At 35.1% G+C, this 19,349-nt stretch overlaps 1 protein-coding gene across 3 annotated transcripts in view; it reads right to left on the bottom strand.

Moving 5' to 3' along the window:
* Positions 1-1,106: 1,106 nt before the first annotated feature.
* rempA (intraflagellar transport protein rempA) overlaps positions 1,107-19,349 on the bottom strand; it is a 47,557-nt gene continuing 29,314 nt past the window's right edge. For all 3 annotated transcript variants that reach the window (XM_074184696.1, XM_074184694.1, XM_074184695.1), the window contains exons 10-14: positions 13,141-13,726; positions 9,804-9,998; positions 5,883-6,101; positions 5,631-5,829; positions 1,107-1,566 (exon numbers count right to left, since the gene is read on the bottom strand). In XM_074184696.1, coding sequence (XP_074040797.1) covers positions 1,241-1,566; positions 5,631-5,829; positions 5,883-6,101; positions 9,804-9,998; positions 13,141-13,726 — 1,525 coding nt within the window. In that variant the 3' untranslated portion in view covers positions 1,107-1,240. The remainder of the gene's footprint in view (positions 1,567-5,630; positions 5,830-5,882; positions 6,102-9,803; positions 9,999-13,140; positions 13,727-19,349) is intronic.

The raw sequence follows: 19,349 nt of genomic DNA, 5'->3' as shown, positions 1-19,349 counted from the left end.
TTTCTATTATGTATCTTCAAACCAAAATAATTCTTAAAATATTTGCCAGGAATCACAAAAAGATGTTGACAGTGACATTGTCATTGGTTGTATTTTTCATGTTTGTACATATGTTTGCAATTGAATTATGGATGAATAATAGGTTTTTGGTCTAACGTGAGCGAGCAAATGCGGCACCCAACGTACGGACAAGCTTTCTCATGCCTAAATGTTGATTTAATATGTGACAAACACGTTCTTTTGACAAGTTCATTACCTCTGCTAGCTCTCTCACTTTAATTCGGCAGTAATCTAGTACCATTTGGTGAACTTTGGCGATGTTTACGTCGTCAGCTGCCCAAAATTTCACTGTGGTAAATGATGGTGCAGAGTCCCCAAACACAGAATCCAACATCCAATTCATCTTTTATTTGCGTTGGCGTATTGCCTTTCGAAAACAAATATTCAATGACAGCTCGATACTCAATTTTGTCAATTTTCATAAAAACGCTCACGTCAACTCACTCAAACGACTGTTACATAACAACTGAGCGCCCAAAATGATTGAATCTTTGGCAAGTAACTGTCAACAGATAAACAACAAAATTCACTAGCTTTTATTTACTAGTGCTGCTATCTTCATGTTGAAGTCGGAAACTTTTCAGACCAACCTCGTATTATATTTACGTTATCAAAACACACATATCTGTTTAAAGAAAATATCTGTTTTTTTCGTTAATCAGCTGTCGCCCCCGTACGAACGACAACTCTCAGAAGTTGAGAAACTTGTGCGAGCTAAGGACTAACGAGGTCTTACCTTTTAACGTGTGATTCCTAACACGGTTGCAGAATCATCCCAGCTTCAACCAGATAAATTCTCTCGAGAAAAATATCTGGTCGAGGCAGGAATCGAACCCACGGTCTTCCGATCGTGAGTCGGGCGCACTACCACCGCGGCCAATTCCACAAATTCCGCATACACATATATCAAGTTATTCATTATCATTATTCTTTCCTGAAAGTTGAGATGGTCGGGTCCTATCCCCGAAACAGCGATTGGGAAGTTCATCATCCAGATACGATGTCTATCGAACTGAGCCAGATGATGAAACAAAAACAAAGTCCTGTCAGCTGTTTTCATATACTGTTTCGGTTTCTTGTGCTTTCCGTTAGTGAAAGTAATTTATTTCACCTACTCATCAGTTTTTAATGTCTATTAAAATCGCACCAAAGACATCTCACAAAATCAGACTTATCAGAATTAATCTTCAAAAACTTCTTCAATAAATTCAGCTGCGTTATCCTCGTTTCTATCTGGTGACTTGGGAGTAATGGGAACTATGTGTTCAACAGGTATACCAAGTCCCTTTGCTAATTCCTCGATAATATCTTTATTTAAATAGTAAGTAATGGGCATATTATTCGTTTTGTTCAGATCTTGCCGCAATTCGAAGCACATTTGTTTTGCTTCTGAAAAATTACCATTTTTCACATAATGATGTATCATGAGAGCATAGATATCTCCTCGACGTACGGAAGGCTCCAATTCTTCACCAGACAGAAGCAGCTGCTGACAATGTGATACACCTGTAAATGTAACATTCAACATTATTCTATAACAGTTCGAGAATTCCTTAAAAAAAAGTTATTAGCATCAGTCTAATACCATATCAGAGAAATCATGATTATGAAACTGTATTAAATCAACATATATATTTTTTAACTACCTAATACAATAATCATACTAAATCAAATTAGAATATATTTATACTTTTTCGGTTACACAGATGAAAGTTTGTTTTTACTATATGGAATCGGCCAGTACTTGATGAAAATCTATAACGCATGCCAGAAACACTTTATTGTGAGATTTTCACTAAACAGTTGTACAAAAACTCCACGCAGGCAGTATGAACATGCCTGAGGAAGCTATTGTACAGCGAAACACATGTTGCGTTCTTGAAAAACTTTAGTGAAATTCTCACAATGATCTTTTTTTGTTTCTGTGAAAATTTGTTCTACTCCGTCGTTTCGGACGGAGTGAACCGTCACAGTATGACCCTCCCAGTACCGACAAGGAGCTAATACTAGACGTTGCACAGGTGCCTGATGGTATTACTTCAATTTTCTGCGCGGCTTAGCTGGCTTAGTTGTTATTTTTCCGTCGGGTATCTACCACACGTACCCCGGAATATACGTTTATGGAGAAGTTTCCGGACTTCGTCTGCAGGTGGCGCAGTGGTACATCCTACTGAATAACTGCAGATACTGCCCGGTACTGACGAGGGGCAAGTACCCCGAAACCGGTCAATCGGTGGTTATCCCGACCAAATGAAATGAATTTCAGCTTGCAGGAATTCACTTGCGATGAATCTTCCAAATGGAAGACATTGCACAGGTGCCTGATGGTTTTACTTAAACTTTCTACGCGGCTTAGCTGATTTAGTTGTCTTTTCCGTCGGGTATCTGCCACACGTACCTACAAAATCCTAGGTTCACATGAGAGGCAAGGATGAAATGTTATATGTTCATCATTCTTACCCCTACCCCGGAGTATGTGTGTATGTGTTTGTAGAGTAGTTTCCGGACTTTGCCTACAGGTGACGCAGTATACATCCTACTGAATCAACTGCAGATAGAACTTATGACTAGTTGGAATTGATTTAGTTTGTCCGGGATATCCAAAACGGTTCACTCTGCCTGAATTGTCCCTCCTGGTAGTAACGAGAAGCAAGCACTCCGAAACCGGTGCATCGGTGGTCGTCCCGACCAAATGAAATTATTTTACTTCGGCTTTCTGCGCGGTTTAGCTGGACTGGTTTTTATTTTACCGTCGGGTATCTGCCACACGTACCTACAAAATCGTAGGTTCACGTGACAGGCAAGAGTGAGGTGTTTTCAACTGTATTTGGGCATATCTTATACACCTCTCCGGAATATGTTTATTATGACCAAAGTATTTTTAAATTCGGAACAAAATATTGAATATAGTGATATACAGGGTGTCCCTGGACTTCCTCTTTTCCTCTCGGGAATGTATAGATGGGGTCAAAATATCACCAGTACTTCATATAACTTTTTTTCCTAAAATCCTTCGTTACCAAGTAACGGGCCCTCGAAGTTACAAAATGAAAAATGTTTTTCTTTGATAACTTTTCAAGTGAATATTCAAAATCATCCAAATTTTGGTAATTGACTAAACAAATGAATTCCTTCGATGAGCTTTCATGCAGGAGTCAGTTGTTTTGCTACAAAGTCAGGAACGGACTACCCCCGATGGTCCACACCCCAAAACTTTGAAATGACAGATATTTTTCAATATTTTTCAACAAATTAAGGTTACTTGGACAATTTTATGAATAAAAGTACTCGTGTGGAAAGTCGATCGGAGCAACGAGTCTTGATAAAAATGTAGTTTCACTCGACGACATCAAACCCGCTCGTCCACCATTATTTGAAATGAATAATTATCAAAGCAGAAATAATAATGATAACGTTAATTCAACAACATTTATCCTGAGATGTCTACCATTATTCGAAAATATTAGTTTTTAAGGAAAATGGAAATGATAGGTAAAATGTTCATAACGAATTTTTATAATGCAAACACGTTTAACTAACGAAACTCAAGAGCCTCAAGAGCAAACAGAAATGAAAAATCCGCTACAGAAACTGCTCGATATGACCACCTTCTCTCTCTATACATTTTCTTAGTCTGCGAAGACAGCCTCTCTGTACTTGAAATAGCATTCCACGGTCGTTTCGTATGGCTTCACAATGTAATGTTATTCTATTCAACAATGCATCTCTTGTGTGAATAGGTGTACCGTAAACAAGGCTTTTTAGATGCCCCCATAGAAAGAAATCACGTTGAATTTCCGTTGGTGTTTGGTTTGCAATATCCCATGGGGATTTTCTTCGGCCCATATATGGAGATTATGAGAGTTGATAACTCCATCTCTACTGAAACCTGCTTCATCAGTGAATAAAACTCGATTAATAAAAGTCATATCCTCTCTTTGCCTATCCATGAACCAATTGGCATATTCCAGTCGTGCTGGAAAATCTTGAGGTGTCATGGCATGTACCTTCTGGATGTGAAATGGGTGGAGCAGTTGTTCCCTAATTATTCTATGAATAGTGGACTTGGATATATGGAACTGTTCTGATAGATTTCTGATGCTCATTGAAGGATCATCAGCGACGGCTTCCAAAATATTTTCCTCCAATACAACGGTACGTACAGTCCTAGGAGCGCCCTCACCACCTCGTTTTGGCAAAACTGTACCTACAATAATATCGAAATAAAACAACGTGCTCAAATTAATTATCAATTATTACATACCTGTCTCCCTCAAGCTGCGATCGACACGTCGAATGTTTCTCTTGACGGTACCGTTCGATTGGGAAAATGCTCGGAATACAGACGACGAGCTTCTGCAGCATTACAAAATGCTCGTCCATAAAATACATGCATATCTGCATATTCATTGAATGTAAACTGTTCGGCCATATCAAAAAAATTCAAAATATCCTATAGAATATTGACAATACAATGATAGTCATATGACAACGCACCACTCAACAAAACAAAATCGCATTCCAGTTTCTCATTTTTTATTCTTTCTTTCTAAAAGGTTTTTTTGTCAACATCTGTGAAAGAAATGGAACATAATTATTCCCTGGATATTTTTCACCTGATCATGTGCAGCCGTTTTTGTAGTTCATTCGTTTGCTTTATATAGTAAATATTTTTTCCGATGTGCGTTTTTTCAGCTAAATTTAGATTCGTGTTAAAGAATTTCTCCCATAAAATTATAATTATCAGTGAAACTCCTCAACAGTTTAGCTGTGAAGAAGAATTTGAAACATTCGAATGTTGAGTTTCATGAGATTCAGATAACTGATCAACACGAAACGTGATTATTCCACACATATTATGTACATACAAAATATGGAATGAATTCGATATTTCATAGTAGAGTAGCTTGTTAGTTTAAAAACACCACGAATCTACAGAACTTGATATTTCTTTTAAAAAAATATCTGCTATCACAATTGTGACTTAAACTTCCATATAGGTACTGTACTTTTTGTTTACGACTTCATTTTAGCATACTTTGTATTATTCCTGTTATAAATGTTGTTGAATTAACGTTATCATTATTATTTCTGCTTTGATAATTATTCATTTCAAATAATGGTGGACGAGCGGGTTTGATGTCGTCGAGTAGAACTACATTTTTATCAAGACTCGTTGCTCCGATCGACTTTCACACGAGTACTTTTATTCATAAAATTGTCTAAGTAACCTTATTTTGTTGAAAAATATCTGTGATTTCAAAGTTTTGGGGTGTGGACCATCGGGGGTAGTCCGTTCCTGACTTTGTAGCAAAACAACTGACTCCTGCATGAAAGCTCATCGACGGAATTCATTTGTTTAGTCAATTACCAAAATTTGGATGATTTTGATAATTCACTTGAAAAGTTATCAAAGAAAAACATTTTTCATTTTGTAACTTCGAGGGCCCGTAACTTGGTTACGAAGACTTTTAGGAAAAAAAGTTATATGAAGTACTGGTGATATTTTGACCCCATCTATACATTCCCGGGAGGAAAAGAGGAAGTCCAGGGACACCCTGTATATTAACCTGTCTTTGCATCTCCTCTTTCAAACAACCGTCTAATATCAACGAACTTTTTAACCATCGCCAGTCTCTGTTGGACAATCTCTGATGCTTTTTGGATTTGTTTTGAATCTTTTGGAGAAGTTATTCTTTGCAAACATCTTGATGCTTCAGTTAGAGCTCCGAATGCTTTTTCATAATTTTGAAATTCATCAATTTCCACCTGAAAATAATCAAACATAGGTAATGTTGTCCACTCTCCATCTTCACGAGTACCTGAGCACAAGCAACATAAAAGTTGGCCAACAAGTCGAGTGCTTTTCCTTTGGAATAGAATGTTATTATGTTGCGGAGAATTTCTGGTTGATTTTGCCAATCGAGAGACTGTAAATAATTGGCAGCCATTATGTATATTTCTCGCTGCCTGGAAACACCGGCAAAAAATATAACTTTTTCGGTGTCTCCAGATTTCAACAAAGCTTTCATTGCACGAATCTGAAAACAAAATATTCTCAAATGAGAATATTACATGAAATAGGGGAACATTCATATTATGTATTGTCTTTATTATCCCAAGAAACATTAAATGTTTGGAATAGGAATCAAATAAATTACCTGTCGATATAAATTTAGCAAAATAATGGAATATGGAACAAGAAAAACATAATTAATTTATTATAAGCAGTGACCATTAAGTTTGTTGATAGGTATAAAAAAACTAAAATATAATTTTTAATATAAATCATTGAATGAGAAAACAGGACTAAAATAATCATTATGAGCGAACAGTCAAATGTAAAATTATTCATATTTAATATAAAAATATTAAGATGATTCTGGCTATATGAAAACTATATAGTCCTGTATTTTTAACTTAATTCATTTGATACTTTTTTATATTTAATACCTTAAATTGATTTATTTTTCATTAGTATATTCCAAAATTCAATATCTAATATCAATATGCGGAATGGCAACAAATTCCTTATTGAAACCAATTAAGAAATTTCAAAACAAAATTATAAGGTGACATTCAAGTTGAACTACAAGGAGCCTAGAGTCAACTTGTATAAACCAAAAAAACTATTAGATTTGTCATCCTTACATAAATTCAAATTATGTGCCTTCATTCATTCGGTCAAAAATAAGCTCAAACATTCAAATTTGACTTTCAAAATCAATGGTGATAAATACAACCATTTGACAAGATATTCAGGCAATCTAAAAATAATGAAAATGAAAACAAATATTGGGCAAAATTCAATATATTATGAAGATATCAAGTTTTACAATGAGTCATTAAATGCTTTGAGAAAATTTTATGAACAAAAATTTAGGATTAATATGAAAAAATATATAAATACAGTGTGACCCATTTTCAATAGAAACACCCCCCTAAAATTTGAAGTTGTAAACCGATTTTAATAATTTTTTTTGAATGTCAAGTACTGAAAGGTCTACATTGAGACAAAATTTGAAATGTTTATTTAATTTTCAGGGCATACTACGATATTTTTTCTTCGTAGAAAATCGGGATTTTTTATTAGCGATTTTTTTATTGAAAAAATCACTACGCCACTGGATTCAGAGTGCCTCTAAATAGGTGTGACCAAAATTTCATGAAAAATAACTAACAACTATTAAAGAATTCAAAAATTCGCACAGCTAACAGTCACAAAAAACACCTTATATCAACAGATGTAGCCATGAGAATATTTTTTTTTTATGATTTCAAAAATAAAGTGCCGCCAGATGAAAAAAAAAACAAATAGCGTAAATATTTTTAATGAAAATAACGGAATTACATTCAAGTTTTACATTCAAATTAACTAAAACTAAGACCTAATATTTCAATTTAAATCTTAGTTGCCATGGAAATGATATTACAGTTTGACACTTGTGAAAGATTTGAGTGTACTATTGTCAACAATATTCACCTTACAGTTCTTCGAATTATTTTGTGTCATGGCTGCAAGATTGAGTGTAAGAGAGAAAATTGAAATTGTACGCCTTTCGGGAGATGACGTTATAAGTGCTAGAGAGGTTTATAGAGTATTTAATGAGAGACATCCAGATCGTTCTCGTATTAGCTGCGGTACGGTAAATAAAATAAAATATTCAATAAAACTGTTAGTATCATATCAGTTAAAAAGTAATCCTGTACAAAGACGAAACAGGAATGACAGAAATGGTCAAATCATTTTAGATTATTTCGGAAATAATCCTAATGCCAGTATGAGGAATGTCACTTTAGATTTGAATATTCCACGAGAAACTATTCGGAGATGTTTCAAGTCGAAGGATATTAAACCTTTCAAGCCAAAATTTTTACACACACTTCAAGAAGGCGACGAAGCAAGACGCCTGGAATATTGTTTATGGGCCCAAGGGGAATATTTAAACAATAGAAATTTACTAAAAAATATTTTATATACCGACGAAACCACTTTCACTACAAATGGAGCAGTATTGTCGCTATTGGGCAGCGGATAATCCTAACTGGGTAATAAACTGTAAAAGCCAGTATTCCCAAAAAATCAACGTCTGGTGTGGGATATTGAACGAACGAATCATTGGTCCTTTCTTTTTTGAGGAAAACATTAATGCGCAGAGGTTTCTAGAATTTTTAAACACAGAGTTTTGGGATGCTATTCACGAGCTGCCAATCAATGAACGATCAAATTTAATTTTCCAGTTAGATGGGTGTTCAGATCATTATGCCGGAGCTGTGAGGCAATGGCTTAACGAACATTTTCCAAACCGATGGATAGGCCGTGGTAGTCCGTTTATAGAGTGGCCACCCAGATCTCCAGACCTCACAGTTTTGGACTTTTTTCTCTTGGGACTTCTCACACAAAAGGTTTACAATAACCTCTCAAGAGATAGAAATGAACTGTGTGCAAGAATTCGACAGGTATGTGCAGATATTAGCCCTCAAGAATGAGGAATGTAATCAGAAACATTCGTAAGCGCTACGACACATGTATCGAAATACGTGGTGGATTAGTAGAGGCTACTAGAATATGAGTTAGAATTAATTGTTGCACTGAATCGAAACATTTCAATAATTAGTTATTAGTTACGTTTATTAAAATTTTTTGCTTCATTGTTAGTTGAATTGTGTGAATGTAATTCCATTATTTTCATTGAAAATATTTACACTATTTGTTTATTTTTTCATCTGGCGGCACTTTATTGTTTAAATCATAAAAAAATGATATATTGTTTAGCTGTGTGAGTTTTCGAATTTTTGAGTTGTCATAACTTTGTTAATAATGAATATATTTTCATGAAATTTTGGTCAAACCTGTTTAGAGGCACTCTGAATCCAGTGGCGTAGTGATTTTTTCAATTAAAAAATCGCTAATAAAAAATCCCGATTTTCGACTAAGAAAAAATATCGTAGTATGCCCTGAAACTTTATTAAACATTTCAAATTTTGTTCCAAGGTAGACCTTTTAGTACTTGACATTGAAAAAAAAAATTTAAATCGATTTACAACTTCAAATTTTAGGGGGGTGTTTCCATTAAAAATGGTTCACACTGTATATACATACATGTATGTATATATTTATATGTATTTATACATGTACGTATTATATATGTATATACATACAGTTCTGATTTATTGTACTCTTTTTTTACTTTGTTATGTTATAGTTAGTTTTTAAACATTGTATGTTTCATGGGAAAATAAATCGTTATTATTATCATCAATTGATTTTTGAATTTGAGAGCAGTTTTAGATTTTGTTATTTCTTCAGGAATTGCACTAACTGATAATACTTTTGTTTGTCTAGTCTTATGACTATGAATATTATTGATTTTTGTGAAATTTATATTTGAAATTTTTAATTCATTTGCTATCAAATGAATAAAACAACAAATTTTTTGTTTGTATAGTGTGCTCAAATCTGATATATTTTTTGGTTGATACAAATTCACTGTTGGTTCTGGGTACAATAATTTCAACCAATAAAAAAATTCAGTCCACTTTCCAGTGGAATTGAACGTCGCCCAGAAAACTTACGGTGAGAGGGGTGAAAGAGAAATTATTATATCAATTCCGATATTTCAAGTGTTCACCAAACAATTATTTCACCATATTCAAGTCAAATATTTTTAATATGGATATTAAGAAATTTTTGACTTTTTGAGATTTTCAATACCGAAACAACCTGAACCAATAACACAAACCTTATCACCCGCTTGAGTGAATTTTTTAGTAGCGAGATGATAATTTCCTTGCAACATCAAACTTTCGGCGAGGGTTTCCAATACAACCATGCGAACATCATCTGCAACGGAATCTTTAGCAGGTGTAAGTTTTTCTGATAGGTCTTCCGATAACTGAACATTATATTTCAAACACAAGTCAATTGCTTCAGTATACTGAAAATAAAAATGAATTTCTCAAGTTGCCCTTGAATGATTCACTAGCCAACAAATAAGAAAAAAAATTGCGACTAATATTATAATGGCTATAAATGAGAGTTTAAAGCATCCTGACTGCGACTTCAACATCAAAAATTTTCCATCACGTAAAGATTTTGAGTTACAGTTATTTTTATTTAAAAACAAATTTCACACATTATGTTTAAAAAATATGTTCAAAATATGTTTTTTCCATTAACCAGTTATCGCATCAAAACAAGAAAAAATAATATATTTTGAGGATAACAGACTTTTGAAAACTTCTGCAGAATGGGATGTCGCATGTCTCTCAAAATCCATTTCTTGCACTCCCATTTGAATTTTTCCCAGAAAATTTGGGTTCTGTCAGCGACGAACAAGGAGAAAGGTTCCACCAAGACATACTGACAATGGAGCAAGGCAGATGTGGGATGCAGCAATGATGGGGGTTTATTGCTGGTTCCTTATGAGGGAAGACGATGAAACATATAAACGAAAGTCAACATTTGCAAAAAGGTTATGCACAAAAGACTTCATTTGTGTCTTCACAATAATAATAAAATATCGAGATTTTCTCTTCAAACTCCGCAGACTCTATCCAGACAGATCACTCTGTCAAGATGGTTGTTCTGATTATTGGAGGGAAAACGATGAAACATATAAACGAAAGTCAACATTTGCAAAAAGGTTATGCACAAAAGACTTCATTTGTGTCTTCACAATAATAATAAAATATCGAGATTTTCTCTTCAAACTCCGCAGACTCTATCCAGATCACTCTGTCAAGATGGTTGTTCTGATTATTGGAGTCCTTGGTGGGATGATGTCTTCTCTACTTTCGAATCATACCGGCTTGCCGCACTAAGGCAGAAATCTTTGCCGGACAGATGCAGAAGGCTGTCATTCTTGGTTCACTGCGCTTGTTCAGGGCACATGATTCTCGTACCCAATGATCACTTACCCCACGGTGTGGGGAGTGGTCATTGGTTGATAATGCTGGCGCGCCCTCCCGAATGTATCGGGGCTTCGGGGGATAGGGCCTGACCAGCGCACACTACGGTGAAAAAAAATTATAATAATAATAAAGGTCTTTTATTAATTTTCAGTATGAATATAACTGAAAATTAATAAGAGACCTTTATTATTATTATTATTATTTACAACACACATGAAGACACAAATGAAGTCTTTTATGTATAACCTTTTTGCAAATGTTGACTTTCGTTTATATGTTTCATCGTTTTCCCTCATAAGGAACTAGCAATAATCCCCCATTATTGCTGCATCCCATCTGCCTTGCTCCATTGTCAGTATGTCTTGGTGGAACCTTTCTCCTTGTTTGTCACTGACATAACCCGAATTTTCTGGGAAAAAATTCAAATGGGAGTGCAAGAAACGTGTTTAAGATAATTAAACGCATCACCTTCTTTGTCTAATGCTTTTATAAAATTTTTCATTTACCCCAGTTTAATGTATAATGGAGGTAATAAAACGTGTTTGGGTTCAACAAGAGGTATATTCTTCACGTTAGCCTGACCCGGAATATATTTATCTCTTGGAGGCCATTCTTATACTTAATAATGGCTCTGTGTTGCCCTACTGTTACAAAGGCAAAGAAAACAGCAAACCTTCGTAAATCCGCCCTGAAGACCTAGTAATAGTCCTATAACTTTTAGGTTACCACATATTTGCCACTTATACGTATTATAACTTATTGCATTTAGAATAAGTGACAAACTTTCGTGTGTTTCCTTCATGGCAACTGCATGTGCAAGAGGAATAGAAGGTCTTTTGTTACCATTATGGAGCAGAACGGCTTTGAACTTGTTTTAGACTAATCTATAAATAAATGCCATTCATCCAGGTTATGTGCAAATCCTAATTTTTCCATCACACCATTTGGATTTACACAAACACACATTTTATCCTGCATAGTAAAAAACGAGGATAGCTCATGGTTACAGTTCCTAAATATTGCAACCTTCGTTTTAGGGACTAGTAAATTCCATTGTTGTAATATAGACCCTAATAGTTCAGTATTCTCTTTGGACAAGTGGAGGTCCCGAACTAGGTCATTTAATTCAGGTTATTCGATTAAATGGGGTGTTCTTCGTTCACTCTCAAAAAATTAGGAACGTATTTTTCTGGCACATCATGGGAACCTGCTTGATTATAATACATTTCCAAATCTTCCTACCAATTTGCCGGGGGTGTTGGAGCTGGTAAACCTTCTCCATGAAGAACCGGCCTTATTGCAGAAGGAATATCCGGATATACAATTTTGTGTTTGCTCTTTCTTGAAAAACCAGACAGGTTTGTCATGCAAAAGTAACAGTCGTTGTAATGATTTTTTGTTTCTCGCCAAATCATTGGAACTGCAAAAGGCATAGAAGACCGTTTGCCATTTAACCAGTTACTTAAATTTGCTGCACAGATTTGGCAACATATGTGAGGAGCCCAATCCCGATCTTGATCACCAACAACACATACAAAATGATTATGGTAAGCTACTTTAGTCATTTGATCAATTGGCAGTTTCTGCGATTTAGGAATAAACTGATCACATATATAGGAAAAACTATCTGCGGGGTTAACGCAGCCACGTTTCTGTACTTTGGACATTTTTGTACTGTTGCTTACGTAGAGTTCAAATATGTGATACTGCGTTTACAGGAGTCAACTTATTTTATCCACAAAGATAACACTAATATAATATTCTTAATATTCGCGTGTTTGCTCACCTCGCTTCTCTAATACTAACTACCACCACCACTACTCGCGTTAAACCAATATTGATGATCCGATTGTCAACCTGCTACTTTTATAATATTTCTGGTGTTTTCTGGAAACTTCGAGTATCGGAAGTTCAAGAAGCGGCGTTACAATTCTCATATACAGCGGAAGCAGATTCGAATACTGGGCAGAGCCGCTGTGATGCCAGATTTTAAATAATTTCCTCAATTTAGGGAAAAGCAAATTTGGAATCTCGTGTTCATTAAATTAAAAAAAAATCTTAACTCAGAAATCTTACGTGTTAGGAAATTTTTACTATCATTTTCGCATTTAGGGACCAAAAATCAACAAAGAACTGCCTTTAGCTGTAAACTAGTCAGTAAATTACCTTCTTTGCAACTGCCAACAAATCCACCGCTTTATCGAATTGTTCATTGGAAACAAAATATTCAGCGCATTTTTGCACGAGAGCTGGATCAGAATTTGCATCTAGCTGAGTAGCAATTTCTTGCAAAATTTCATACTGTTGTGTTTTAAATGCCAAATCTAACGCTTTATGTAACATTCCTCCTCTATAATATAACACCACAGATTTTTCAAGTTCTCCGTGTTCCTCAAAAAATTTTGCACATTCAATTTTCTCATTATTCGACACAACTGTACTCAAATTCCATAATTCTTCAGACATGTTATTTTCTTCACATAATCGTACAGCATTACAATAAGCGGTTGCTTTCGTGAAAAAATTCACAGCTTCCTCGTAGTTTCCCACAGTTTCATAATATCTAGCCATATGATAAAATGCCGCTTTGTCACTGTTACTTCGCGCTAAATCAGCTGCAACAGTTTCTTTTCCCATAAAGCATAAGACGCGTACTTGGGAATAAATATCTCCTGCACTAGCATAAATTTTCAGCGCTGATGACATATCTCCTTGGGATTCTACGTATTGCCCCCACCACTTCAACATTTCACTGGAATACACATTTCTTCATATTAGTAGTCTATCCATTCCCAATTGGAACGGCAATAAAAAAGAAAGCACTACGAGGGGTGTTCATAATCACTGCCCCGTATATGGGAAATGTATATACTACCAGTGCGCTTATGTTCAAAGCGTTCCTGGTATAGTCTAAACATTTATTGCCTGTGGCCCCTAGTCGCCCAGATAGTTATTAAACGTGCTATCAAATGTAGTTGAGGAATAAAGGCTCGGCTAGCTGGACTGGCTGAATACTAATTATTTGGCCGTTTCACAAATTAATTTGCAGGCAGTGGTTCCACCAGTTGATTACCGAAAAACCAATTAAGATAAACATCATTTAACGAACAAAGTCCATATCCGACCTAAAAACTTTAGGTATATAAACAGCTAACCCTTGTCTTTAGATTCAGTATCAATTTGCTTCTCCTGAAGATGCTAACCTTGTTAGCGAAACGCGCGTCGAGTGCAAAAATATCAGTTTGGTGTCAGGGTAATTGATCTCTAGAAAAAGTTTTCAACTTTTACACCAAAGGTTCCAATCTCATCGTTTAAACCGATTTTTGTGAAAATTTGTGATATTGATGACTTATTTATTTTGTGTAAAATCATCTTCAATTAAATGATATATAAATATAGAAATAGAATACTTTGTCTAATTTCCACTTGATGTATTGATATTAATATGACCAAGGTTTCGGTTTTTTACACCATTCTCAAGTATTCTAACACTACTGACCAACTACATAAACTTCAAACTGTGATTAATTGCGTTGTCTTTTGAATTTATAAAGATGATAACGCAATTAAAGACAGTTTGAAGTTCATGTAGTTGACATTGATGAATATATATATATACATTAATGTATATATCTTATTACATAATCTCGGATATATACAGGCTGATTCACGGTGGATGGCACATTAGACGTTTCTGGTGAACCAGACAACGGATCACTTTGAAAATTTAATGGAGGGCATATTCGGACATTCTCTAGCCAACTAAAATATTTTCGACAATGCGGTGTTGCCGCTTCTATTAGAAAGCAGTAGCAACTTTGATTTTTCAAATGGAACACTCTGTATATAATATTATTTTTGGAATCTCCAACAATTGCCCGACAACTTTTCTTGATATTTCCCTATACCTATCTGTTACCGTTTTCGAAATAAAAATTAATTTCAATTTTTTTCTTCGAAAATCATGACTTCTAAAAATGCCGATATCTTTTAGTTAAGAAGTACTATGATATCGAAATTTGGTTTGTAGTTAGGTGATACTTGGACACTTCCCACACGTCAGCCTAATCTCCGTTACTTCAATACAGGGTGGTAAAAAAATACAGTTTTTTCGTTTGCTTGAAAAAGTTGCTGAAATTTGATTATTTTAAATGGAACACCCTGTATATTATTGAAAATTCGGAAAGCTGCTGAAATTTGCTTTCTTTTTATGTATATCATACCTATACCTAACTAGTCAAGTTTCGGACTTATGAACATTTATTTGTGAAAATGTCCCTTCAGAATGGTATTTCCATTCGGTATTTGGTAAGAAGGCCATGATTACTATTTGACAGTAGCGTTGTGACATTCTCCTAATAATATCGACATTTTCGTCACTTCAGAAGTTGCAAATACCTTCAAAACGATGGAACAAAACTATTCAAACGAAGTTCTTATGAATTTGTTTATTATTTTTGGACAGTGTGACAAAATTATCAGCAGAACATGTAGAAAGTTCAATGAAATGTATCCGAATCTACCGCCAATGAACCTCAAGAAATTTATACGAATTCAGAACAATTTCAATGCATTTGGATCAACTTTGAAAGCACCAAGAAACTTGCCTCGACCCGTAACTTTCGAAGACAACCAGATTAATGTCTTAGCATATTTTCACGCATTTCCCGAGTCATCGATAAGAAGTGCTGAAGAAGATTTGGGTATAAAATATTCATCGGTTCAAAGAATCTTTCGAAGACATAAAATGCATGATTATAAATTCACCAAAATTCAAGCAATGAAGCCTAAAGATCCTCAATAGAGAGTAGAATTTTGTGAAATGTTGTTGACACGCATTCAAGAAGATCCACTTTTTTTAAATAAAATTATTTGGACTGATGAATCGAAATTTTCGAGAGAAGGGATTTTCAATAGAAAAAATCGTCATTATTGGTCCAGTGAAAATCCTCACGTCACAAAAGAAGCCGGATTTCAAGAAAAATTTAGACAGTTTCGTGAATAATCTGCCACTCGAAGATTATCGAAACTGTTGGTACCAACTAGACGGAGCTCCTGCACATTGCACAAGAGAAGTGAGCGCAGAACTGGATAGACTATTTGACGATCGGTGGATGAGGCGCTTGGGACCATGGAATTAGCCAGCGAGATCACCCGATCTTAATCCATTAGATTTTTATTTGTGGGGAATGTTTAAAGAAAAAGTTTACAAAATACCCGTGCGTTCGAGAGATGAATTGTTAGAAAGGATTGCCCAAACATTTGAAGATTTGGATCCCAATGAAATCAGATCTGCCACCACGAAAGCAGTCAACACCCGCATTGTAAAGTGCTTGGACGTGAACGGCCAGCGATTCGAACATATTTTGAAATATTCCACATGATTGTTTTACTTTTTTATAATTATTCATATCAATATTTCCAATTTCAAGTTTCTTGGTGCTTTTTTAAAGTTTATCCAAACATACTGAAATTGTTCTGAATTCGTATAAATTTCTTGAGGTTCATTGGCGGTAGATTCGGATATATTTCATTGAACTTTCTACATGTTCTGCTGATAATTTTGTCACACTGTCCAAAAATAATAAACAAATTCATAAGAACTTCGTTTGAATAGTTTTGTTCCATCGTTTTGAAGGTATTTGCAACTTCTGAAGTGACGAAAATGTCGATATTATTAGGAGAATGTCACAACGCTACTGTCAAATAGTAATCATGGCCTGCTTACCAAATACCGAATGGAAATACCATTCTGAAGGGACATTTTCACAAATAAATGTTCATAAGTCCGAAACTTGACTAGTTAGGTCTAGGTATGATATACATAGAAAGAAAGCAAATTTCAGCAGCTTTCCGAATTTTCAATAATATACAGGGTGTTCCATTTAAAACAATCAAATTTCAGCAACTTATTCAAGCAAACGAAAAAACTGTATTTTTTCACCACCCTGTATTGAAGTAACGGAGATTAGGCTGACGTGTGGGAAGTGTCCAAGTATCACCTAACTCCAAACCAAATTTCGATATCATAGTACTTCTTAACTAAAAGATATCGGCATTTTTAGAAGTCATGATTTTCGAAGAAAAAAATTGAAATTAATTTTTATTTCGAAAACGGTAACAGATAGGTATAGGGAAATATCAAGAAAAGTTGTCGGGCAATTGTTGGAGATTCCAAAAATAATATTATATACAGAGTGTTCCATTCGAAAAATCAAAGTTGCTACTGCTTTCTAATAGAAGCGGCAACACCGCATTGTCGAAAATATTTTAGTTGGCTAGAGAATGTCTGAATATGCCCTCCATTAAATTTTCAAAGTGATCCGTTGTCTGGTTCACCAGAAACGTCTAATGTGCCATCCACCGTGAATCAGCCTGTATACTCCGATATTTCTCTTTGGTCAGTAGCGTTAGAATACTTGAGAATGGTGTAAAAACCGAAACCTTGGTCGTATTAATAGCAATACATTAAGTGAGTGGAAATTAGACAAAGTATTTTATTTCTATATCTATATCATTTAATTTTGTGAAAATCTTAGTGTTTTTGGGTACTTTCATCAATATGGCTTTCTGGAGACCTTACAGAAACGTTGATGTTGCTATAAAAGATGTGATTCGGCGAACAATTTATGGTATATACCAAAAAAATGATGTACCAACCTTGGAAATGATTTGGTATAAATTACTCGACTATCCCGATTACAATTATAAATCTTTAGAAACTCTACGAGGTGGCTTATTGTCTCGTGGTTTCAAATATAAAAAATTGAACAATCGGATGGTCATAAAGGAATTGACACGCATTATTTAACTCCGAATGAAAAGCTACCGAGAATCCAGCAGACATATAATCTACCAACATCATGGGTGTCAAACCATCTTGGTTTGACACCCATGATGTTGTCAAATATGACTGGGTAGACGAAACCAAGTATTGTGCTTTGAACACACCTTCTTCAAAGGGAAAACGTGTTATAATTTTGCATGCCGGGAATGAAAGTGGTTTCGTACCTAACGCTTTGCTTCTGTTGGTCAAAAATATAAAAGATTCGTCTGCTGATTACCACGAAGATATGACTGCGACTCTATTCGAAACCTGGTTCAATGAGCAGCTTCTCCCAAATATTTCTCCAAATTCGGTTATTGTTATGGATAATGCTTCGTATCATTCTCGGTTATTGACTACAATACCAAACAATAACACAAAAAAGCAGATATTGTTGATTTCTTGCGAAATCATGACATGGAAATACCCGAAAAGATTCCAATGAAAAAGGTATTACTGGCGACCATAAAACAACGTAAATTCAAAAAAAGAGTATATTATTGATTCGATGTGTGAAACACGTGGTCATATTATCTTACGTTTGCCTCCATACTATTGTGTGTTCAATCCAATTGAAATGGTTTGGGCCACAATGAAAGAAAGCTTGCGGAAATGTAATCAGTCACCGACTTTGAATCCTGACAATATAAGCCGAGTGGTGAATGAAGTAGGTAATAGTGATGTGTGGAAGAATTGTGTGGCCCACGTTATAAAAGAAGAGAACAAATATTATTTGCAAAGTTCCATATATCCGATCGTCATTCAACCCGATGATGATTCCACCTCATCCGAATATAGCGAAGAAGAAATATATGATTGACGAGAATTCGGTGTGATTATTTGTGTTTTCAATGTATTTTAGAGTTTTCGACTCGGAAATGAACTACCATGAATTTCGAAGTTTTTCATAATTACCCATGGTGGAAAAATTCAGTTGAGATAACTTTTTCATGAGGCGATCAATTGCTATGATTGTAAGAATAAGTAACTGAAAAACTACCACTGAAAAATAATATGCCGACGCCTATGTCGAGGCGGGAATTCCTTCTCTGTGCCGTTCCAATTGGTATTGGAAATACTATACCAGTATAACAAACCAATCTTCAAAACTTTCTATTTTTTTTTGTCCACTGCCCATAAATGTTATAAGATTCTGCCGAAACAGCCCGACAAATTAACCAAGCATTTATCAATGATAGTAAAGGATTTGAGGACCCTGCTGAAGACTGATCCACCACAAACGGTGCGTGGAATGGCGGAACAATAGGGCGTCAGCTACCATGTAGTTTTTGCTGGTTTAAAACATATTGGAAAGATCAAAAAGCTCGAAAAGTTGATTCCTCACGATTTGAACGATCAAAAGAAATTGTCACGTTTTGAGGTTTGTTCTTCTTTGCTTCTATGTAACCAAAGCGATCTTTTTTTGGATCGGATAGTCACGTGTGATGAAAAGGGAACTGAAAGAGCCGACCTTCAATTTTGGAACGGGCACACTTGCAGACCGGTTTCGGGCTCCTTAGCCACTCGTCAGTGCAAGATAGTGGCCATC

The sequence above is a fragment of the Leptinotarsa decemlineata genome, unplaced genomic scaffold (assembly GCF_025532065.1).
Source record: "Leptinotarsa decemlineata unplaced genomic scaffold, Ldec_3_MD MMD2_tig00026358_RagTag_RagTag, whole genome shotgun sequence".
Taxonomy (NCBI): Eukaryota; Metazoa; Arthropoda; class Insecta; order Coleoptera; family Chrysomelidae; genus Leptinotarsa; species Leptinotarsa decemlineata.
Note: the sequence above shows the minus strand (reverse complement) of the source record. Positions and strands in the feature narration are given on the sequence as shown.